This window comes from Canis lupus, chromosome 25 (assembly GCF_048164855.1).
Source record: "Canis lupus baileyi chromosome 25, mCanLup2.hap1, whole genome shotgun sequence".
NCBI classification, from domain to species: Eukaryota; Metazoa; Chordata; class Mammalia; order Carnivora; family Canidae; genus Canis; species Canis lupus.
Window position 1 is genome coordinate 3,728,955 of NC_132862.1, and position 24,822 is coordinate 3,753,776.

Genomic DNA, 24,822 nt, shown 5'->3' on the forward strand with positions numbered 1-24,822 from the left:
TTTTTTTTTTTTTTTAAGATTTTATTTATGTATTCATGAGAGACACAGAGAGAGAGAGGCAGAGATATAGGCACAGGGAGAAGTAGGCTCCTCACAGGGAACCCGATGCAGGACTCTATTTCAGGACTCTGGGATCCCGACCTGCGCCAAAGGCAGACACTCAATCACTGATCCATCCAGGCGTCCCTCCTTTAAAATTATTTGTAATAAAGAAAGCTGTGGTTTATTATGTCCCATTAGATAGTCACTGTGTTAAGTAAACAGTTTGTATACATTATTTTATTTAAAATTTTCAGCAATAATCCTGTAGGGTAGAAATAGTGTTGGAGGCTTAGAGAAATTAACAACTTTTAAGTTAAAAATTGAGAGTTTAAACAATTAACTTACCTAAGCTAATATTTGATCAGTCAAGGTTTCACTGTTAAGATTCACCAAAGTCTTCACTTTATGCAGTAGCAAGCAAACCTTTGCAAACCTTTTTTTCCACTATTGCCAGTGACCTTTCATTTGCTATTTTCCCAGCATGAATGGTGCCTCTGCTTTTTAAACTCTACCTTAAAGTGCAGGAAACTTTTACTAACATAAATCATTTCTCTTTTATATTAACTCTGTATTCTCTGAAGCAGTATGAACGTAGTTCCTCCTAGTAGCTTTTGTTAGCATTGGATCTGTATATTTACTTTGTTTCATTTGTAACTAATTAATTTTCCTTATTTCCTCCTTTAGAATATACATTCTTTAAGATCAATAAGAGAATTAAGGTTATTTATTAAGATGTTACTTATTTATGTATTTAGAAAGAGAGAATGATAGAGGATGTGCAGGCAAGCAGGGGGAGGAGCAGAGGGAGAGAATCTCAAGCAGACTCCTTATGAGCATAGCACCCAATCTCCCTATCCTGAGACAATGACCTGAGCCGAAATCAAAAGTCAGACGCTTAAGTGAGGCATCCCTAAAAGGTTTTTTTTTTAAGATTTTATTTACAGAGATGTTTTTAAGTAAGCTCTACACCCAATGTGGGGCTTGAACTTATAACCCGGAGATCACGAGTCATATACTCTACCATTGACCTGACCAGGTGCCCCTAGCATGAAAGGTTTTTTTTTTTATAGGTGTTCATAGTGTTTTTAAAGGTTTTGCTGTTAGTAGTTGCTCAAAAAATATTGTTGACTGATGTGGCTAGCTAGCAGTACTGAAACCTGGATGTTGTATTCTTTGTAGGTACACTGCATTAGCACAGAGTTCACTATGAGGAAGCATGGAGGAGAAAAGGGAGTGCCGTTCCGAGTACAAATTGATACCTTCAAGGAAAATGAAAATGGGGAGTATACTGAGCACTTACACTCAGCCAGCTGTCAGATCAAAGTCTTCAAGGTATTCCTGGGCGTCATGCTGTCCCTTGTATCCATTTTCCTCATTTTTCAATTTTAACATTAATTACAAAGTCAGAAAGTTAACTTTTCCTTTTTCAACAACTGTGAAAACTAGTCTAGGCCAGAGTTCTTGAGATAATAATTCCTGAGATGCCTGGTAATGAATTTATATGGGATAGGCATGGGAGAAGGGGAACTTGGACAGGGAAGTAGAGGCTAAAACACGGATTTTCACTGAAAGCTCTTAAAGTCTGTTGAAATTACAAGCTCTTGTAAAAGCTCACAAAATTATGAAATGTTGATAGCTTTGATTACATTGATATTTGACTTTCTTTTGTTATTTTGGTCTTCATTTTTATCACACAGATAAATGTAGTCTCATTGCAAAGGATTAATTAATACAGAAGTATTCAGACTGAAGTCCCCCTTTACCACTTTTACCCTTACTTCCCAACCTTTCCCAGAGGTCACCATGGTCATATTTTCGCATGTATCCTTCTAGTCCCCTTCTGTGCTTTTATATATACGTGTACCTAAGTATACACATGTTTTCTTGTCTTTAAAACATAAATAGGACTGTACTGTATGAATTGTTATGAGGCTTGCTTTTTTTCAGTTTGCTGTGTGCTTTAGAGATCCATGTCCATAGCTATAGATCTCTTATTATTTAACAGAGAGACTGTGAGAGAGAGCCCGAGCTGGGGAGAGAGAGGGAGAAGCAGACTCCCCACTGGGCAGGGAGTCTGACACGGGGGTCGATCCCAGGACTCTGGGATCCTGACCTGAGCCAAAGGCGGACACTCAACTGACTGAACCACCCAGGTGTCCCTAGGTCTCTTATTCTTTTTCAATTCCATCACACAGTTAAATTTCCTATTTTCAGACTTAGATGCAAGGATCCATCTTGTCTTTACATCATTATACATACATCCTTGTTTCACATGTGACTGTTTAAGCTTTAGAAATAATATTGTTGGGTCAAATGTCAGTTGATGAGTCAAAACAAAACATTTCTCTTTTTAGCCCAAAGGTGCAGACAGGAAGCAAAAAACAGATCGGGAGAAAATGGAGAAACGAACACCTCATGAAAAGGAGAAATATCAGCCTTCCTATGAGACAACTATACTTACAGAGGTAAAAGGATTTTTTTTGGTGATGGTTTCAAATTTATTCTCAATTTATTCTCAAAATTCAATTTATTCCGAATTTATTTTCAAAAGAAAATCCCATCATTTTGCACTATATATGTATATCAAATCATTGTTGTACACCTGAAACTAATGCAGTGTTGTATGTCCATTATATCTCAATTGGAAAACAACAACAACAACAACAACAAAACAAAACCCACAACTTCTAGCCTGGTCAAGATTTACTAGTGCAGTTAAGATTTGCTGATGAAGATGTGCTATTCGAGTAACAATGTTTCGGTGGACACTAGGGTCACCTGTACTTTTTCAGTATTTAAGTTGTTCTTTGTTTTTAGTGTTCTCCGTGGCCCGAGATCACATATGTCAATAATTCCCCATCACCTGGCTTCAACAGTTCCCACAGCAGTTTTTCTCTTGGGGAAGGGTAAGTGTGGGAAATGAAATTTGGTTGTGTTTGTCCTAAATATGTCTTCTCTCATTATCTTCTCATATAGAAGCTCTTTCTAAATCAGTAAGTCCTTCTATTCAGTCACTCTTTGATGGATCCATGGATTAGCTGAGGTTTGGATTATCTTCAAAAGTGATTGAAAAGAGTTTTATGCAGTCCTTTCTCCTCTTTTTTCTTCCTATTGGAAAACACCATTAAAAAAAAAAAAGAAAACAACATTTATGGCCCATTTGTAGTGACTTCAGAGACTGATTTTCTGGGCTTTTCACTTCTGTCACTGCTTACCTTGTGGTCATTTCACTTCCTGTGCATACTTTCACTAGTGTGGTCCTAAGGAACTGAAATATAGTTGTACAAACATGAAAATCTATTTTGTTACTTTTTTTTTTAAGATATAAAAAAAGATTTTATTTATTTATTTGAGAGAGAGAGAGAGCATAAGCAGGGAGGAAGAAGGGCAGAGGGAGAGGGAAAAGCAGACTCCCTGCTGAGTGGGAGCCTGATGCTGGGTTCAATCCCAGGACCCCCAGACCATGACCCAAGCCAAAGGCAGATGCTTCACTAACAGAGCGACCCAGGCACTCCTGTTTTATTACTTTTTAAGATAATCCTAATACCTAATAATTATAGATCTTTGATAATTTGGGAAGAAGGTTTAAGATGATAGCCAAAATGAAATTTTATAATTATCTATAGGATATATTTAATCTTGCTCTATTGTCTTTTATCATCAGAGATAATTGAAAGTTTGTACAGTTGCCTATGCCAGTTAAAATAAGTTATCTTTAGTCTTAGCATTTAACACATATTTTACGTAAGTCATATTGAAATTTGAAATAGGCTACTAAATGTGTGATTTTTTTTTTGGTTGTAATGTTTGTTTTTCAATGTAGGTTCTATGTTCAGTCTGCTTCTAAAAGTAATTAAGGTAGCTTCAATATTCAAAATATAACAATTAAGAATAAAAATAGGTAGGAGTTATAGAGGGAATAGATAATTGGGCCTGGTGATAAGTTAATTACTAAATTTGAATACTGAGTTTGAATTTTGCAGCTAAGGCAAAAAAAGAAAAAGAAGAAAATATGTTTTGAAAGAAAAATCTCTTACCATACATATGGATTATGCGGTCTACTTATAGGCAATTTTTTTGTAATGTTTTTTAAAGTTTATTTTTTTTATTAATCTCTACATCCAGTTTGGGGTTTGAACTCACAACCCCAAGGTCAAGAGTCACGTGCTCTTCTGACTGAGTCAGACATGCACTCCTAGGCAATTATATAGGATTTAAGAGTCATGTTTTAGGTAAGAGAAGTATTGACTATAACACTAAGAGTGCTTTATGCAACAGCACAGATTCTTTTAGATCTCCAGCTTGAGGGTGCCTAGATGGCTCAGTCAGTGGAGCACTCAACTCTTGAACTCAGGGTTATAGGTTCAGGCCTCACGTTGGGTATAGAGATTACTTAAAAATAAAATCTTTTTTTTTTTAATTAAAATATTTTATTTATTTATTCATGAGAGAGAGGGAGGGAGAGGGAGGCAGAGACACAGGCAGAGGGAGAAGCAGACTGCATGCAGGGAGCCTGACATGGGACTCGATCCTGGGTCTCCAGGATTACACCCTGGGCCGAAGGCAGTGCTAAACCACTGAGCACCCCTGGCTGCCCTTAAAAATTTTTTAAAGAAAAAATATCTCTAGCTTAGACTATTAGTGTGAAGAATCAGATGATGAACTCTAGTTTGTGTCATGGACTCATCCTTTTCATTTTCAATGTTTCTTTAGAAATGGTTCACCAAACCACCAGCCAGAGCCACCCCCTCCAGTCACAGATGTAAGTCTAAAATTAAATGTAAGTTATTTGCAATGTCTACTAATACTTTGATGACTCTGCAGTTCAGTAGAAATGCCCAACTTTTAAGGAGTAATATTTATTCATTGAACAGAGATTTATTGAATTTTGACTATGAATTAGACACTATGTTAGGGACGAGAGATGTGAAACAAGTTAATGTAGGACCCCTGCATTTAAAGAGCTTACAGTCTAGTAAGGAAGATAAGAATGGAATTCCATAGGCTTCTTACGTGGTCAGGGAAAGAAGATCAATGAGGTATAAACAACTTCCAAGCAAACTAGGCTTGAGTGTGGGTGTGTTTGGCTTTGTGTTACCTAATGATGTAAGAGATAAATCTCTTTAGTTACCAAAAAAAAAAGGGGGGGGAAATGCTTGCTTTCTCTTTCAGAACCTCTTGCCAACAACCACACCTCAGGAAGCTCAGCAGTGGTTGCATCGAAATCGTTTTTCTACGTTCACAAGGCTTTTTACAAACTTCTCAGGTTAAATTTATTTGTCCTATTTTTCTCAGCACAGGATATTCCTTTACATTCTACGGCCTTCTAGTATACATGTGAGGGTGTGTGTGTGTGTGTGTGTGTGTGTGTGTGAGAGAGAGAGAGAGAGAGAGAGAGAGAGAGAGAGGAAGAGATCTTTGTGCATTTTTAGAATTAAGTGAATTTCATAGAACCCTTCAGACTTTCTCACCAGCTGCATCTGTGCTGTGAATATTTAAAAGGAAAGCCTTCTTAGTTTAAACTTACTTTAATTTAAAAATATTTATTCTACACAATACTTTTTAAAATGTATATTCCTTACAGTATTTTATCAAGGGCATTTGTAGGTAGTTTGAAATTTCCCCCTTGATACCACTGTGTTGTATTTTATTTGTATATTCCACTTTTATTTAGCACCTTCTGGGTACCAGGTATGGTAGGAATACACAAAAGGGTAAGGCATACTTTCTGATCATTCATCATCTAGTATCAGAAAAACCCCAAAACAAATCAAAAACCCCAATCAAATCAAAATAAAGCCCTGAAAAAAAATAGTTGTGATGCAGTAGATAAGTGGTACAAAGCAGGGTATTGGGGGAGTGTCTGGGGTTAGGGAACATGTATAATGCCTAAGGTAACTCTTGGAGGATAAGGAAGAGTCTGTTGGTAAGACAGTGGAAGGATATTTTAGGTTGGACGAACAGCTTGCTCATTAGATATCATTAGTGTGATGAAAGCATATGGTTAAGTGGGTAAGGTAATTGGGTGGCAGTTGAGGTGGGAGAGGAATCAGGGGCAGGTCATGGAGAGGCTTATGTATTATGCAAAAGATTATGGACTGTAACATAACATAACCATTTCAATGGTCATTACAAAGACAGTCTTTGCCTTTATGACCCGTTTTCTTATATTTATTCTAGGGGCAGATTTATTGAAACTAACTAGAGATGATGTGATCCAAATCTGTGGCCCTGCAGATGGAATCAGACTTTTTAATGCATTAAAAGGCCGGTATGTAATTAGTGTATAAAAATATCAGTGAGGTTGGATTTCAAATGGGTTTGGATTCAGGACTCTCCATAGTACTCTCTGCACAGCTAACTACATTTTGTCAAAACATTCTTTTTGAATGCCAGCTGTGTACCAAATCAACGAATATGAAAAATACCCTTTTCTATAGCTGATCCAAGGAATTCCCCATGATATCCCATTTTTCAGTTCTAGGTAGTTTTTGCATTTGATAAATACTCTACCCCTATTGTGAGCTAGGTTCTATTGTAGGCTCTTGGGATACATTGGTGAGCAAAACAGACAAGGGACTCATTATTATGAGTTTACTTTCTAATGTGGAATGAGATAAAAATATGAATAGTATTTTCAATAGTAAAAAGTGCTTTGAAGGAAAACCAAAGAAATAAACAAAAACAAGGTTATAACCTATAGAGTACCCAGAATATGGTCAGGAAAGACCTTTGAGGTGGGGGTGGTTACACATGAGAAGGACGGAAGCTGTGGGGTCATATGATGGAAGAACACTCTGGGCAGGAGGTAACAACAGGTGCAAAGGCCCCAAGTCCAACTTAACTTGAGGTCATTCTTGAATTGGAGAGGAACTACTTAAGTGTTTACTTACAAACTATAATACAGAGCAATTTGTAGTCCTTATTTGGGATTTACACTTTGAAATAGGCGGCAATATTAATGGAAAAAACATACAGGTTAATGCCACAGAACCAAATCAGTGACTAACTAATGAAACAGATTGTGAAGTATTTTGTTTGGATACATCACAAGAAATGTTGAATCAGGTTGGCTCTGATCTCGGAAAATTTTAAAGAAAGGAAAAATTCAGAAGTTCATGATTTGGAGAAAAAAAGAATGGATTTTCATTTTTTTAAAACCTATTATTTGAAGAGCATTTAAGGGGCTCCTAGGTGGTGCAGTCGGTTAAGTCCAAGTCTTGATTTTAGGTCAAGTCATGATCTCAGGGTCATGAGATGGAGTCCCTCCTTGGGCTCCATGCTGGGTGTGGATCCTGCCTAAGATTCTCTCCCCACCTCTGCTCCTCCTCCAGCCACCTTCCCACCTCCTGACCACCCCACCCCACCCCCACTCATGGGTGCACACATCCACGCTCTCTTCAAAAATAAAACAACAGTTAAAAATAGGAATGAGATGATCATATTAAGAGATAATTGAATACCGTTGTCTAAGAAGTAAGAATGGACAGGAGGCTTATTAGACTACTTAGGAGAAGGTAATTGAGGGAAATAATATTCCCTGTTTTATAGTGGCACTTCTAAGGAGAAAAGATATATGTTGAACTGGACCCATGCAACAGTGGCTCACACGTTTTGAGTATTTCTGATGTTTACATCAAAGATCATAAGCTCAAATGACTACAGAGGCTACATGTTAATAATGAGCAACAGTCAAATCTGGGGTATACTAAAGAATGCATGCATCATGCAAGGAGAACAGCTGATTGTTTTCTTGTAAGAATGAGGGTCTCAGATTGCCAGATCTAATTTTTCAAGAAAAGCCAGAATTTCAGAGGTTTATATGATGTTGGAACAAATTCAGTTAAAATGCACACACGCACACGTGGGCGCACACCCACATGCTCACATGCACCCCAATGGAGAGCTAATCAAACAGCAAATGAGCTTCCTTAGTCCACAGGCTGCTAGTTTTCAACTCCACAACTCCATAGTGTTAATGTAGACACATAAGCTCTCCCTTAAAACGTGCTTCCCACGAAAACCGTAAGACTAACAACCTTGTTTTCCTCCTCAGGATGGTGCGCCCAAGGCTAACCATTTATGTTTGTCAGGAATCCTTGCAGTTGAGAGAGCAGCAGCAACAACAGCAGCAGCAGCAGCAGAAGCATGAGGATGGAGACTCAAATGGTACTTTCTTCGGTAGGTCGTTCTGGACAGGCCAGGACATGTTAAGAAAGGGGAGGAGATGACTTATGGGCCTGTGCCATGGGAATTCCTCCAACAGCAGTTTCAGCATTTCCTAGAATAATGGTAATTGCTAACATTTATTGAGTTCCTCATATATATTCTATTCTCAGCACATTTACATGCTTTAATTTTTACAACCGGCATCTCTACTTTACAGTAGGCTTATTGTTATCACTAACACTTAGATGAGGAAAAGGAGGCTTAGGGATGGTAACTCACTGCAGTCACACAGCTAGCAAGTGGCTAAGCCAGGATTTGAACTCAGGCAGTCTGACTCTGAGTCCTTTAGAAAAGTGGGCGTTCCTAGTAATCAGATTACCTTTTTAAGAGCAGAGAAACTTGTACTGACTGCCATTGCTCTGTCCCTTTTGCAGTGTACCACGCCATCTATCTAGAAGAACTGACTGCTGTTGAACTGACAGAAAAAATTGCTCAGCTTTTCAGCATTTCCCCTCGCCAAATCAGCCAGATCTACAAGCAGGGGCCAACTGGAATCCATGTGCTCATTAGTGACGAGGTAGACTTTCGGTGCAGCTGAACCACCACATGACAATTCGTCAGGGCATGTGACAGGAGCAAGAGCAGTCCTACAGGGGCACAGAGCTCTGTTGATTAGACCAGGGCTTTTGCAATGTTTTTGCTTACTAACTTTCTAAAATAATTTTTAAAAACCACGTATCCTCTTGTACATTTTTAGGTTGACTTAAAATTTTTTTTGTTTTAAATTTAAATAGTTGCAAAATATGTCATTTCTGGGCATATTATATAACCTTTAAAAATGAAATGGTTACATCACTATTCTAACTATATTCCATGTAACCTAAATAGAAGAGTGATTTAATATACCACCATCACTGTCTTAAAGAAATACATGGATATAATTTTTAAGTTTTTTGTTTCCTTGAGCTCCTATTTCAATTCACTTCTCCCATAGAATTTTATCTTTCCAAAACCTATTTTTATGCTCAAACATCTTTTATTAATTATATCATATTTCTTTGAAACAGATTTGCTTCAACAAAAGAATTTCACTAAAATTTAAAAATTATTTCTTCTGAATAGAATGATCACCATAATTATATAATCAATAAACATAAATGTATTACATGTTTTGATAAATTATTAAACATTAAGAAAAATGTATTAGAAGTGTATCTATTAATGAGATGGATGGGACTGCCCACATTAATTCATGTATAGATGAATACTCTCTACTGATTTCTAGAATGAAAGAGTTCAGCACCACTTCCTTCTGTTTTATCCTCCTAGATATAAGTGCTATGGAATCTGATTCCCACAAACTGACAGAGAGGAATTGATGGAGTTTTTTATAACAGCATCACTGGATTTGTTTTTTGTTTTTTGTTTTGTTTTTTTTTTTGGCGTTAGGTGCCAGAAATTATATAGTGATGTTACAAAGAATTATTTTGATTCACCTATCATTTGACAGTGATTAGGTCAGTCTTCGGTTCTGGTGTAAGGAAAGAATTAGAAACCATGTGACTCACATAAGACTTTGTTACCCAGTCATTAAAGTTCACATTAACAGTCACACTTTGGCATCCTGGGGACTTTTATACCCTGGGGCAGGGCAGCTTGGTAGGATTCCAGGAGGGTGAAACTTATGCCTTTATTTTATAAAATGAGAGAAGGGAGTTTAGAAGGCAAAGTGGGTAGGGGAAATCAAAGAGGCGCTCGCATGGTTTGGGGTAAGAGTATATATGGAAGATACATACCTGGATTTTCCTGAATGAGCCCATCAGTGTCCAAGTACCCTTGGAACTTGAGGTTAACCCAGGAAAATGCATACTATTATTTTAAGATCAGTTGTTTTAGATTGCTTAGCTTTTATTTTTATTTTTTTATTTTAAAATGTTTTTTCAAGTAGGCTCCAATGCCCAACTTAGGACTTGAACTCATAACCCTGAGAGTAAGAGTTGTGTGCTTTACCAACTGAGCCAGCCAGGCACCCCTAGACTGTTAAGCTTTTAAAACTTAAAAGCTGAATGGGAGAACACAAAACAAAGGATTATTTTTCCCTTAAATCCAATATAATGAAAAGCCATATAGTCTGAATAAATGCAGCAAACCCAAGTTTTTAATAATTAGCAACTTTTCTTGCTTTTCTCAGATGATACAGAACTTTCAGGAAGAAGCCTGTTTTATTCTGGACACAATGAAAGGTAATAAAATAGTAAGACAGATGCCTCTCTCTATGGAATTTGAGATTTTTTTTTCATGGTTTTACTTCTTTGAGGAGAAAAGGAAAGTATTAACACCATACTTGAAGTGGGGAAAGTGACAGCTTTGGAGATTATTCCTTTGTATGAATTGGCTTCTTGCCATTATCAGGGTAGACAAAGTGTAACTGATGATTCTCCCATTCCCTCCCATTTTCTGTGGACAAATGAGGAACTAAAGCACATTGTTTTTATAATGCGTATTTACTGTAAGCATTTTATGCTAATTAAGTATGTTGCCCTTTGTCCTGCTGTTTTTTCCTTTCCTCCCTTCTCAAAAGATCCTTACCATATTTTTTTCCTCCTGCTGTGTTTTAGAAGTGACTAAAGATTATTCTTTTTTTTTTTTTTTTTTTTTTTTTTTACAGCAGAAACCAATGATAGCTATCATATCATACTGAAGTAGGTGCCGGGCATTCCATCCTCAGTGGTTGCTGCTTCCTTCACCTCTTGGAAGCTTCCCTCCTGAGGGGAGTCGCTCGCCCCTGGAGATTTGAAGGTCTGCAGGAACCTGACCCACCTGACTGTGTATGGGGGAGCCCTGGCCAAAGAAGCAGAACCCCAGCCATCTGTGGGCTGTGCTCTTGTGGCACACACAGATTATTGCCCAATGTGCATTTCCGAAGCCGTTTCTTAGTTAAAATTTATGGACTCTGTTGTTGTTGAATATCATTAGAAACTCCACACCATTTAGGGTGTTTGTAGGGCATAATGATGATGAGAATTGTGTGATGTTTAATGGAAAGATGTTAAATTTTGTGATATGGAGCCATGTAATTTTTTTCTAATATAAAAGTGAACATCTATATTCCTAAGACTAGATCCTCAATCTTCTTTTGCATCATATGTACTGGCTTTTGCCACAGTTGGCCCCTGAAAACCTCACCAAAGAGGAGAAATACAGAAATAGAATAGAATTTTTCTTTTGGTTGCCCTGTAATACCAAGACTAATAGTAATTTTAGCTGACATTTACTGAGCATTTGCTTGTGCCTCGTAGTGTGACACAACCTTTAAGTGGATTACCTTGTTGAGCTCTTCTTTAACAATCCTCTATGAAGTAGGCAATAATGATCCCTAATTGAAGGTGAGGAAACGGAGACCTAAAGTGGCTGAGGAGCTTGCCGAGTGACAGGCAGCTAGCACATAGTGTCGCTGAAATCCAAACCCGGGCAATCTTGGCTCTTTAACCACCGGCTGCGATGTCACGCTTACTGCGGTCTCTGACCATGGCTCTTCTGGTGGATAGGAGAGCAGAGCACTGCATGACAACTGAGGAATCCACCGCTGACAGGGACAAACCACACCTAAATAATGATGAATAGATCAAGACTTGTAAAAAACCGAGAACGTAACGTACTTTTGAAGCATCATCGGTTATCAGATTCACAGACTCTGAGGTGGTGAAAATGAGGGGTCCTCTGTAACTCCCCCAATTCACTGTTCTTGAATGAGCTTCTCAAACTATTTATTAATGAGTTTGGCTAAGCCCTGCTTTCTCTTTCCCCTCTCTGCATCTTCCCTTGGCATAGGAACTTCTTTTACCTGTGTAGTGTTCTTTTATAGAAGCTTTCTGAGAAATTCATTCCCATCCCAGTCACACTTTTCCCAAGTATTTTAGTTCTTAAAGAGTGTGAGTGTGTGTGTGTGTGTGTGTGTGTGCGCGCGTGCATACATGTGTGAGACTATGGGTTGTCTTTTTTTCACATGTAGAATTTTATCCAGAAGTCCCTTCACTCATGTTGAGGTGAAAAGAGATAATGTTCAAAGATTATGTAATGGATTTGGATCTGTGCGTGTGTGTTTTTAAAGCATTTGATAAAGTTTAAATGTTTTTATACAGATAATTTTGTTCATTAAAATCAACTCACAGTATGGTCTGATTTCTTTTGGTTTGAAAGAAATTGAAAACTTTGAAACTGGAAAATGAAGTCAAGTGACTTTTAAAAACTGCCCTGGGCAACTTGACATATTAGGCCAAAATACTTTTTTAATGAAAGTACTGATTACCAGATGTCCCTGTTTGAAAAGGGGGATATTTCTGGTTGTATTATATCCCTTGGACTGTTCTCAGTTTCAGAGAAGTCAGTTTTTTCCTCAGCAAGCTGCTATTATTTTTTTGATTTTGGTGTTTTTTGTTTTTTTTATTATTCTATCTAAATTTTAGGTTAGGAGGGTTGGGCTAGATGACTTTTAAGGTCCCTTCAGAATCTGTGACTCTTCGTTACTGCAAATGATATACAGAATTCTTTTTAATATATTTACCATGAATTACAGTTACTAATTTACTTAGGATTAGAGTTTTTTCAGAGTAATCTCAAATTTATTTTAGAAGTGAATTTTTTTGGGGTGCCTGGGTGGCCCAGTCAGCTGGGTGTCCAACTCTTGATTTCGGTTCAGATCATGCTCTCTCTCCGTGCTCAGCAGGGAGTTTGCTTGAGAGTCTCTCTCTCCTTCTGTCCCTCTCCCACCTTGTGCACGCTTTCTCTCTCAAATAAATAAATAAATCCTTTAAAAAATAAGAAATGAATTTATACATGTTTGCAATCACAGATCCCTAAATTAACCAGAAAATTGCTTAGGCTTTCCTTAGCTCCAAAAAGTATAGTGCCAATGCTATACAATTAGTAAGAGTTGGTATATTGATAGAATGTTGCTATTCAACTTGCTTTTAAGAGTCACATCTATTTACTATTATTACTGATCCTTTCAATTAAATGAAAATTTTAAACTAGCTTTTTTATTATGAAAATAATACACAAAGTGATAAGTTCAAACAATAAAGAAGGGTTACCTTTTACTTACCTCCTAGTCCCACTCTAAAGAGATAGTCATGGGACGCCTGAGTGGCTCAGCAGTTTTGGCGCCTGCCTTCAGCCCAGGATGTGATCCTGGAGTCCCAGGATTGAGTCCCACGTCAGGCTCCCTGCATGGAGCCTGCTTCTCCCTCTGCCTGTGTCTCTGCCTCTCTCTCTCTATGTCTCTCATGAATAAGTAGATAAAATCTTTTAAATAGATGATAGATAGATAGATGATAGATAGATAGATAGATAGATAGATAGATAGATAGATAGATAGATAGATAGATAGATAGATAACCATGGCTAAAAGTACCTCCCATTCCCCTCCCTCCCTGCCCCCCCCCCCCAATTATTCAGATGGGCTCATGTTACACTAACGGTCTGCAATTTGCTTTTTGTATTTAACATATCTTGAACATCTATTATTAGAATTCATAGTATACATCATTCTTTTTTAAAGATGGCCATTCCCTATGGATGTTTAGGTTAAGTGCATTTGAACATGCATCTTCATAAGTTTTTTGCATGTACCTCTAAGATATATTCCTGGAAGTAAAATTTACTGGATTTTATCTTTTTAACAATGTGACAGTTGATATTTAAACTGTGCAGATGGTTTAATGGTTTTATTAGAATGAGGGTATTTGAGAAGGAGAACGGTTAGGATTTAGGCCCTCCTGAGAAGTGCAGTAGGCTCCTATTTGACTTAGTATTGTATGTACTGTTCCCTGGAAGGGATGGATTGTATCTAGAAGAATCAGCTGTATAAAGACTTGATAGTTAAAAGGGAGTTATTGGGAAATAAAAGAGAGGGTAGGTCATTGCAGGACTCTAAGGATTAGGTACTAGTCGTTACATAAATATGGCTGTTAAATAATAAGGTTGTCCAATACTATGGCCTAGTCAGAATGTTTACCCCATAAATGATTTATTTAGGAAGCTACTTAAAGGGAGGGGAAATGGAAATGGTCATAGTGCCTGAAAGAGTACAGTACAACAAATACAAGACAACCAGAGCCTGAGAGACCTGAGACAGTGAGGTCCCCACGAAGGGGCAGATACTCTTGATTTCTGGACGTCAGACACAGTCAGGCACTAGGTGTGCTGTGAAGGGTAGAGTGTGATTTCACCACTGGGTTGAAGGAGCATTGGGAAGCTTGGTGGGTGAAGAAGGCTTGGTAAAATGGAACTAGTCCTTTCTAATTTATGCCTAATGGAGGAGTATTCTCAGCAAGTCTTGTACAGGGGTGCTGCAGAGATTTGGGCTGTCTTGTAAACTACTGCGAAGGACTGAGTGAAGGTTCAGCTTTTGGTTTTGAAAGTAACACAAATTTGGGGTGCAAATATTTGAGGTCAAGACTGAACTTAATCCCTCTTCACTGTAGTTTTTTCTCCAGCCAATACCTAACAATTCCAGATAGCTTCCTCAGAGAGCTGAAGTTGGGCTGTTTTATCATTTTACTGAATTGTCCTTCTGCTTCTTTGGCTATGGATGGCTCCTCTATAGGAATTTGATCTGTTTGTGGCCTCTACTGGCCCGTTACAAGAACTCCCATCTCAACAGGAATGCTACCAACGCCCCACCTAGCTGCATCATTTATGTACCATTTCATACAGAGTATCCTGCACCATTCTGCTTCTCCTGGAAATGATCTATGTTCTCAGTTTTAGGCTAAGGCTTTCCCTAAAGCTAGAACATTTATTTTTAGTTTTGCGATTAAATTTTTGTTTCATTATACAAGTTCTAAGGTGTAAATGAGGAAGAATTTTCTACCACTACAAAATGGAATGAACTGGAAAGAAGATGCCCTATGTGACATCAGCATCTGTTTTTTATTTTTCTGTATTGTGAATATTTTATTTCTCCTTCTTGCTTCATTTAATGACCTTGTATGTTACCTTTGACCTTAAACATCCATCTCTTTCCACTTCTTCCTTTTTCATCTCTCCTTTTCACTTCTACATCTCCTCTGTGTTGTTCCTTAGAACACAGGCCTAGCCAACAAATTGTACCTAAGTCTAGCATTTGCATTCTCTAATTCAGAGATTTAAAAGGTCTCTATGAATTAAAATTTTCAGTTGCATTAATATAAATTATAAGGAAACTTGCTATTTAAAAAACACTATTGTATTTATATTATTATACTATTTTGTACTGTATGGGCTCTTTGGGGGCATGAGTACTAACCAGTATTTCTCATGGAGTCTGTGTTTTCATATATTTGTATTAAGATGAGGTAAACATTCCTCATTTTAATTACTTCAGATTCCTGTTTTCTCTCTGAACTGATTTTTTTTAAGAAAAGCATTTTTTTTTTTTAAAGATTTGTTTATTTATTCATGATAGACACACACACACAGGCAGATACACAGGCAGAGGGAGAAGCAGGCTCCATGCTGGGAGCCCGATGCGGGACTGGATTCCAGGACTCCAGGATCGCGCCCTGGACCAAAGGCAGGCGCCAAACTGCTGAGCCACCCAGGGGTCCCCTAATGTCTGATTTTTTAAATTTATCTTTCCCTACATATCTTTATAACTTCAAATTTTCATCCACTTCTTTTAGGCTTATCAAGCTTGCCCTCACTAAACTCACCCCCTGCACTCTACCTCCTTAAACCTGTTATTTTGCTTTTTTAAGTAGAGCGTGTGTTCTGCACCTATATTAATCAATTTGTGTGTGTCCTTTTTGAAATCTTCCTGAAGCATGCAGCTTCTTTGTTGTTTGTGCTTTTAAATTGCTGTGGCACTTTTAAGTCCTGACACTGATCTTTTTGTTGTTGTGCAACTAGTCACGGAAGGTGCCTGCCTCTCTAGATCTGGATTATTGTTAAATATAAATTAGTAAGGTAACGTCAACCTCAGGGCTAAATCTACAGGTTAACTATTTTTCTCTAAGAAGTTTACACACAGGGGACGCCTGGGTGGCTCAACAGTTGAGTGTCTGCCTTCGGCTCAGGGCATGATCCCGGTCCCAGGATCCCTGCATAGAGCCTGCTTCTCCCTCTGCCTGTGTCTCTGCCTCTCTCTGTGTGTCTCTTTCATGAATAAATAGATAAAATCTTAAAAAAAAAAAAAAAAAAAAAAGCAGGAGCAGCAGCAGCTTACACATAGTATCCTCTGACCTATTAATTTCCAACTCCCTGCCCTCCCCTCCAGGGAGTGTATTCTTGTTTTGGTGGTAAAGAATAGTTGATACAATATATACTTTGGTGTCAGATAAACCTCTGTTCAAATCTCAGATCTCGCTCTTCCTGGATGTGACCTTGAACAAAATATTCTCCTAAACCTCAACTTTCTCATCTTAAAAAGGAGATAATACTTAGGATTGTTTGGGAGATTTAAAAGAATATTGAGCATAACTTAGGATTGTTTGGGAGATTTAAAAGAATATTGAGCATAAAACAGTTTTATTTTGTATTTAGTACCCTTAATCCAATTGCTCAATATACTTAGAATACTACTGATTACAAAATCATCTCTATGTGTAGAGACATAACTACAAGACAGATTTGTAAACACTGCCCAGGACATGAAATCTGACCTTTGGTTTTCATCTGTGGCTGATGATCTTGGTTCTATATCTCTTCCTGTTCTGCTTTGACATTTTTGTCCCAAAAACAAACCACCCGTTCGTGATTTGTGCATTCTGAGCTGGTTCATACGTACGTTGCAGGTGATTTGGAACACAGCAGTAACATTTAGTATTGGGCAGATCAAACGCTATTAGCATTTCTTTTCACTTTGGTTTTGTAGTTTCTATTCTGCATTTGAGCTTCTGGTCACTTGGCCTCTATAGGCCCTGCTAAGGCAGGAGGCAGAGGCACCATTGTAGTAACTCGTCTAGTGATTCTACCAAGACCATGAAATATGGTGAACAAGTGGCTGGCTCTATGATCTGTAGTTGTGATGTTACAGGTCCAGGTGAGCTGCTGACTGATGTAGAGCTTACTGCCAAATTGGATTCTGCTGTGTTTTCAAGTGATGCACTAACTTTGGTTTGGCTATCCTGGTGTCATTAACCTACAAATCATGGGCGTTGAGGCTAATGGTACCCTGATGAATTTCCATGACTCAAACTGTGAATGTGTGGGCATATGAGATGCTTTTTTAACCTATCCAGTGTGGCCTTTTGGCTAGTATTTGATAACTCCGCTCACTGATTCTACAGAGTAGCCTGGAGCTGTTATGATCTGTGTGTCCGGGAAAGACAATCATGAAAATTTACATAGCACTGACTATATTGTGAACATTTTATACCATATTAAGTAAACTTTGCGAACCCCTTTGAGCTACATACTGTCTTCCTCATTTTGCAGATGAGGAAGCTAAGTTACAGGGAAGTTACATACCTTGCCAAGGGTCATACTACTACTGATGGAGGAGGAGTGGGTTTGTATTCAGGCAGTCTGGCTCCAGAACACGTGTTATACCTAAATCTCAGCAGATAGGGAGATGATCAGTGCGTGGTAAGCTAAGGCCTGTTTTTTTGTGATCTGCTTTTCATCTTGCACTATTGTTTCCTGGCCTCATGGAGCCTCTCATGTCACCGAGGCGGGAGGACTGCGATTTGGGGCATTTTGTCCCAAGCCAGTTCTTAGTATTAAAATTGAGAGATGGGACGCCTGGGTGGCTCAGCGGTTGAGCATCTGCCTTCCGCCTAGGCGTGATCCCGGATGTCCCAGCATGGAGTCCCGCATCAGGCTCCTTGTATGGAGCTTGCTTCTCTCTCTGCCTGTGTCTCTGCCTCTCTCTGTGTGTCTCTCATGAATAACTTAAAAATAAAATAAAATAGCGCTGAGAGATGCTTTGGATAGCCAGCAGATCTGGCTCCATAGTTCTTGGTTGCAGTGAAAAGTGCACTAGGCTATGGAACCATCCTAACGTGAGTTTAAGTCCTGCCAACCAACCAATAAATACCCAGTAAACATCTAGTGAGTTCCTAAATGTCAAATACCAGGCTTTGTACGGGGTGCTGCTCACCATACAATAAACAAAGCAATTCCTAGGACTCCTGGAATTTAGTCAATTGTGAGAAGACTGAAAAAATATACATCAAGTGGTAAATGCTAAGAAGAGATGTTAGCGCCATTTCAGAAAAATGGTTAAAGGAAAATCTGATATGGGGACATTTCAGCAACTAATTAAGTGAAGGAGTGTGTTCTATGGCCTGCTAGGGACAGTGTGGTAGGCAAAAGGCCCTGGGGGGAGAGCACCATCCCTGAAGGAACTGCAGGGAGGCTAGTGGGCTCCCCGGGTGGCTCAGCGGTGTGGCGCCGCCCTGGGCCCGGGGCGTGACCCTGGAGACCCGGGGTCGAGTCCCGCGTCGGGCTCCCTGCGTGGAGCCTGCCGCTCCCTCTCTCCGTGCGTGTGTCTCTCGTGAATAAAGGAGTAAAAGCTCGTCCAGGAGGGGCAAAGTAGAGGGAAGCACGGAGCCGTGGTGGGGGAGGGGAGGGAGGGGCACCTCCCACAGTGCGGGGCCTTCCACGTCAGAGGAGACCTGGGCTGGGGGTCCTTGGCAAACGACGCAGAACTCCCGGCCTCCGCATCAGACGCCGTTTTCCACACCTCAAAAATGAGTCGCAAAGTTGTGAGGCTCGGACACCACGGAAGATCGGTTTTGACAGGAAGCCATCCGCCGGTCCACACGCGCTGCGGCGAGGCGCGCGCCCTGCCCGCCGCCGTTCCCCGGCGGCCGCCTCAGCTCCCAGGGGCGAGCCTGAGGCGGTTACGGCCTTTACGCACGGGAGTGCGCTCCTGACGAGAGGAACGGGGAGCGTCGGGGGCAGCCTCGTTCAGTCACCGCAGGTCTGTGGCCCGGGCTGTCCCCCTTCCTGCCCGAAGGGCTGCAGCGGCGCCAAACTCGCTTTCCCAGCTTCCAGCGCAGCGAGGACCTCGCCCCCGAAGCGCGTCCGCAGGCGGCGGCTCTCGGGCTCCGCGCCGGTGGTCGCCTCCAACTCCCGGCATGCCGCGGGGGCGGGGGGGCGGGGGGGCTGGCACGCAGACTCCATTTCCCAGCCTGCCCCGGGGCTCGGGCAGGACGTGCCGGCGCCTATAAGAGCCGGAGCGCTGCGGCCGGAGCCTATTGTTAGCCGGAGCCGGGGCGGTTCTGGGCGTCTGCTACCGGGGGCGCCCGAGTCGCTGGAGCCGCCCGCCCTCCGCCGCCTGCCGGCCGACCTGCCCACCCGCCCTCCCTCCCAGCCCTGCCGCCCTGGGAACTCCCCGACCGTCGCCGCGGGCCCGGGACTCGCTCTGTCCTCTCTGCTTCCCACCCGGGCTGGGGCGGCGGCGGCGGCGGCCGCGGGGGCGGCAGAGACCATCACGGGAGGAGGCAGCCGCGGCGGGGCCGGTAATGGGCCTGGGGGTGCGGGGCGGAGGGTGCCGCCTCGTCCTTTCTCGGGATCGGCCCGCGGGCGGCTGTGGAGGAGAGGTTCCCCCCGCCCCCCCAGAGCCGCGCGGATGGAGGGGTCAGAAACGGGGGAGGCTCGCTCGGGAGCGGTCGGGGGGCGGGGAGCCGGGTCGCCGCGGGGAAGGAAGCAGTCGGGAGAGGCGTGGGAGCCCGGGGCGCGGAGGACGCGGGCCCCGGCTGCGGGGGCAGCTCGGGGCACGACCCGGGGGCGGCTCGGGAGCCGGCGGGGTTGCGGATGAGGGTTGAGCGCGCAGCGGAGTGGAGGTGATGCAGGATGGAGGGAAGTGAAGGAAGGGGAGGGCGAGTAGGGGAAAATGTGGGAGGAGTGGTGGGGAATTTGTGAGTAGCAGGCAGGAAGGGATGGGGAAGGCTGGGCAGGGGCCGCAGACGCCGGGAATGAGCGGGAAGGTTAGCGGGCATCGGAGAAATGGGCCGGGAGCCCAAGGGCTCAGCAGGGGTGCCCATTAAAGGGAACCGATGCCTTGACCTGCCCTTTCGGCTCAGGTTCCTGATGTCTCTCCCATTTTTTCTTTTTCTTTTTTTTTTTTTTCTGGCGTTGTGTGTGTGTGTGTGTAGGGTGGGGGGGTGCGGGGGGGACGAAAGCATCCCTTGCCCTGGCTCCCAGCTCGATCATTTTTCACAGGCCCAAACACGCAGCTGACTGCCATCCATCCCTTTGAGTGCCATGGTCTTGATTTATCCTTTTAAAGGGGTTAGAGCGGCAGTGTGACACACACAGACCGCCCTCCAGTGCGAAATGTTTAGGAGTTATCCCCGAGAGACACAGTGTGTCCTCTTGTCCTGCCGTTTTCAGTTTCAGGTAAACCCATAGTTGGTTCATATTTTCATTTTCTTGACCGACTTCACATCTTGCTAATCTCCAAAGCCAGGAGGAGGTTGGTGTGCGCCAGAGTTAGAAGTGACTGGATATCCTTGAGAATTAATGGTTCCTGCAGCATCATGTTCCTGGTCTCCCACCAAGAGCTTGTGTCCTCCATACCATGGTAGTTTAGATGTGGAAAGCCAAGTTTTAACCTTGTGTCAGTGAATGGGTCAAACAAACAAACAAACAAACAACAACAACAAAAAAAAACCCAGTGAGGGTTGGAAGGGGGGGCTTCCTTAAAATACCTAAACAGTATGTTTACACTCAAGCACTTTATGAGTTCATGATCCTGGTAATCCCAAGGACACAAGGATCCATGAAATTCATGGTATATGAGAATCAACTGCAATATCTTGTAAAAGGAGAAACAGGTCAGGTCATCTTACTCAGGTTTATCCTAACACTTAGTAACAAGCCTTCCTTCCTCTAACCCAGCTACCGAAGATAACCCTGACAATCTTACCAGAGATTTTGGTCCCTTGACCTTTCCAAGAAGGTTGGATTCCAGTGGCCTGGAGAGGCTTTCTCCTGTGAGATATACGTTGTCTTAATTAGTATTTTATACTCCTTTAAGAGAGAGGCCTTCGTTACTAAACTTTGGAAATATATTTTGAATCCACAGAAATTTTTCTGGGTGATCCCTCTTTTGGTAGCCTCACAAAAGCCAGGGGGGTTTTGGTTGTTGTTGTTTTTTGGACAGATTGTTAAAGGAATCCTACAGGCCTGAAAAGGCTTAGATCCAGTACTAAAGTGCACATATGCTATAGATCTTTATTTGGTGCTAGCCACGTATCTCCTGTTTACCGTAGATATGCTGTATTTCTTATACCTTTGGGAAATATTCAGCTAGAAACAGTTGAGAAAAGGCCATAAGGCAGGGAGCCAGAAAGTGTCAGCCGCCCTTTCATTTAACTGGCATTAAAAAGCTTTTATAGGGGCTCGCATTCTTTTCTCCAAAAGCATTTGTTGTTTGAGTTGGTCATTTTGGCAGTTAACTGTCACTTAGGACCTGCATTTCCAGTCTCACCTTCATGATTTCTATATGGGTTTAAGGGCTCGGAGTATAACTCACAACTGTTTCTCTTGAACACAGGCATTGATCCTCTACCAGTGAATGGTTGAGAGAGGTGGGAATGACTGATTTCTAATCAGTTAGAAAAGAGGTTGATTGGATGAGCTGGAAATTGTGGGACCTATTCTAGTTGTTTCGGTTGCAAAGAAAGGTCTCTTCAGGCCACTGTGGAAGTGGATGGGAGGTTTGTTTTTGGTGCCCAATGAGCATCTCTTCCTGACGAGTCAGGTTCACACCAGAGTTGGACAAGGAAGGCTGGGTTGAAATTGAAACTTATACTGTGGTCAGGACAGCATTGATGGATTATATATAATGGGGTGCATGTCAGGAAGCGAATCAGATGGATCCTGGCCAGGGTGAGGAGAGCGAAGTCAGTACGCACATCATTTACATATGTAGCCATGGGTTCAGATTATTCTCCGGCATTTTAAGGAAAATATCTTTCTCCTAGGTTTCACATCTTTTCTTTCTTTCTCTCTCTCTCTTTTTTTCTTCTTCCTCTTTCTTACCTACCTCTTATCATTGCCCAGAAGCCACTATTCCAGAAGTGGAAGTGGGGAAGACATAGAAAAAAGGGCAAAGGAGAATGGAACAAGCAGCCAGCAATCCTTGCGGCACCAGAGGAAGTGATACCCCTGAGGGCAACTGGGTTAAGACAGTGAGAATTTTAATAATAAAGATGGTTTTGGACCAAACCCAGCCTCATGCAGGGCTTACAGAGAAATACTTAGAGGGAAGCCACCCTACTAGAAGCAAAGGGACATTGGAGGAAAGAACAGGACTGCACATTTGCTTCCAGTCATAACACCCTGCATGCTTCCAGACTGAGGAAGAAGCCACTTTCCCAGTAGTAACACTAGAGATCTCAGTTAAAGCTGAAGCTGGACTTAAGCCCTTTCCGAGAAAGCAGATTTTTCAGCTCAGTCTGAGTTTTCATGTGGTTGATAAACCTTTTAAGTGGGGAGGAAAAATCCAATTCAGTGGTCAACATTATTCTCTTTTATTTTTTTTATCCCACTCACATAAGTTCTCCATTGTAAAGATTACCTCCACCCCCACCCCCACCCCCATAGGATGGAATGCAAAATTTGTTAGTTAATAGGTATCTTTAAACCCAGCTCAAATCTTAACCCATTAAAAGGTCCCTGGCTCTCTGCATTCTTAATATATCCTAGGAATGTGACCTCTAATGGTAAGATCAGTAACCTGAAGAACAGAATTGACACCTTAGATTTGTTTTTAAATTTCATTACAATTCTTAACAAGTACTTGATTTTCTTTTCCCCCCTCCCTGGCCAAATTTATTTCAGGAACGTGCTTGTCTGAGACCTGTGATGGCTGAGGTTTCTTAGGTATATCTTGTGACTCAAATGCAGAATTTTGATGAGATCTAGACAGATAGATCAGGAAATATCTTCGCTAAAGTACTTATTAGGTCTGGTTGACTATGTAGAGCTGATCCAAGAGCAGGCAAATTGCTTCTGAGAGACACGGTCCAGAAAAACAGCTCTGTAGCAGGCATCTCTTGACACCACAGTATATTCTGGGTAGCTGCTCCGCAGTAATGCAGCCCTGTCTTTCTGGGCAGTGTTGTTATTCCTGCTGCATAATTAGCAACTAGTGAGATCATAGTCTGGGGAGATTTCTGGCGTTACTGAGGCAAAGCAGGGAGGCTTCGTATCATCACATGTGGCTCCGGCTCTAACAGCATTTCTGTCCAGCATATTCATATTCTTAGGAACTTAAGTCCAAAGATGGAGAAGGAGAAAGATGTGTACCTGGGAAATGGACTATCCCAGACTCTGTGTGTGTGACATGTTGCAAACGCTGCCTGCCATATTGACGTAACCATAGTCAATTGTCCCTTCTTTTGCTATTTGATTTCCCCTTGCCGGGTTCTTTACAGAGGGCTAAGATTGTAAAGCTAAGTTGTCCTGGCACAGGGGATGATGATAGACCAGCTGAGCCCTATTTTATGGAGCTGAATGAGATTGGAAAAGATTCTGGGCTCTGAAGGCAGTGCAGATTCTAATCTTCAGTCCATTCTTTAGAATCAAATTTGGCCTTTCTGGTTGCCTGGTGAGAAACTTCACCCTTGTGAAGATCTGGGTAAAGTGTCTCCCTGGCTTCTGATATACTCTGAAACTTAGGGCCTAGAGCGTATTGATTCCCAAAGTGCATTCCAAGAATCACTTGCCCCCAAGATACTCTGGAAACACAGGGTTCCATAAGGAGGTGTGGGGACCCCTGTGTGCACTATGTTTGCTCTCACCCTTCACCATGCTCATTAGTATATTAAAAGCCTGCACGCAGTCCTCTCCTAAGCATTTGTCTAAACTATTTGGACACACCAGTCCTATTGCCACGTAAAGCTATTAATATCCATGGAACTAGTTTATTTAACATATACACTTTGGGAAAAGCCAGGCTAAATTTTCACTAGGAAAAATAATTGGATCTAGTCTAGGTTTAGGAACAGCCTAATTCTGCCTTTGATCCCTAGTCCCTCCCACTGGCCCCTTGGAGAGCGCTCCTGTGTGCGCACCGGAGCAGCTACCGTTATTCCCGTTATTCCCCGGGCTAATGAAACCCAGAGCCCAGCTGGCTTGGAACCAGAGGCCTCCACTCTATTCGGAAAGGTGCTGCTGTTACTCATCTCATTATTCTACGAATGACTGAGACCGCAGGGGCTGAAGGGAAACAAAAGTAGGAGAATATTGGCCAGAATAAGTAAAGAAATGACCTAGTCTCGAGAAACCAGACCTCAGTGCTAGCTCAGGGACTTTCTTCATTTGGCGAGCTGCGTGTATAGACTTGGGAGGGGTCTGGCTCAGGACGGGAATGCTGATTCCTCTTTTCCCCTGGGCAGAATCCTAATGCACCTGGCTAACTGGTGGTGAGCAGGGGCTTTGGGGCCAACGTGGTGGGCTCCCCAAGGAAGCCCCTTTGAAACCAATGGATGCATTCACGGGTTCGAGTCTCAAGAGGAAGTTTGATGATGTGGATGTGGGCTCATCAGTTTCCAACTCAGACGATGAGATCTCCAGCAGTGACAGTGCTGACAGCTGTGACAGCCTCAATCCTCCTACAACCGCCAGCTTCACACGTGAGTGAGCCCCACCACCCCGTCTACACCCACCTCCTCC

The 24,822-nt window shown here is 41.8% G+C and overlaps 2 protein-coding genes and 1 long non-coding RNA gene across 15 annotated transcripts in view; 2 read left to right on the forward strand and 1 right to left on the reverse strand.

The window, feature by feature from the left end:
• TFCP2 (transcription factor CP2) overlaps nt 1-12,385 on the forward strand; it is a 60,766-nt gene extending 48,381 nt beyond the window's left edge. For 3 of the 8 annotated variants that reach the window (XM_072797890.1, XM_072797884.1, XM_072797891.1), the window contains 10 exons: nt 1,222-1,374; nt 2,397-2,507; nt 2,860-2,948; nt 4,756-4,822; nt 5,215-5,308; nt 6,223-6,313; nt 8,099-8,223; nt 8,646-8,788; nt 10,403-10,454; nt 10,880-12,385. In XM_072797890.1, the coding sequence (XP_072653991.1) occupies nt 1,222-1,374; nt 2,397-2,507; nt 2,860-2,948; nt 4,756-4,822; nt 5,215-5,308; nt 6,223-6,313; nt 8,099-8,223; nt 8,646-8,788; nt 10,403-10,454; nt 10,880-10,917 (963 nt within the window). In that variant the 3' untranslated portion in view covers nt 10,918-12,385. The remainder of the gene's footprint in view (nt 1-1,221; nt 1,375-2,396; nt 2,508-2,859; nt 2,949-4,755; nt 4,823-5,214; nt 5,309-6,222; nt 6,314-8,098; nt 8,224-8,645; nt 8,789-10,402; nt 10,455-10,879) is intronic. The other 5 variants (XM_072797887.1, XM_072797886.1, XM_072797885.1 and 2 more) reach the window with 5 other exon arrangements.
• On the reverse strand, nt 1-19,272 carry LOC140617086 (uncharacterized). Of its 4 annotated transcripts, none has more exons than XR_012017334.1 (6): nt 18,878-19,272; nt 17,662-17,742; nt 11,537-11,817; nt 8,082-8,233; nt 3,258-3,310; nt 1-3,150 (listed from the first exon to the last, which is right to left on the reverse strand). It is a non-coding gene; the product is annotated as an uncharacterized lncRNA (long non-coding RNA). The 4 variants fall into 4 exon arrangements; XR_012017335.1 differs by having other exon boundaries at nt 18,810-19,272; XR_012017333.1 differs by lacking the exon at nt 17,662-17,742 and having other exon boundaries at nt 8,082-8,323.
• Nucleotides 18,974-24,822, forward strand: part of CSRNP2 (cysteine and serine rich nuclear protein 2) — a 16,545-nt gene continuing 10,696 nt past the window's right edge. The window contains exons 1-2 of one of the 3 annotated variants that reach the window (XM_072797883.1): nt 18,974-19,117; nt 24,546-24,782. In XM_072797883.1, the coding sequence (XP_072653984.1) occupies nt 24,632-24,782 (151 nt within the window). In that variant the 5' untranslated portion in view covers nt 18,974-19,117; nt 24,546-24,631. Of the gene's footprint in view, nt 19,118-19,365; nt 19,659-24,336; nt 24,783-24,822 lie in introns of those variants that run through there. The other 2 variants (XM_072797881.1, XM_072797882.1) reach the window with 2 other exon arrangements.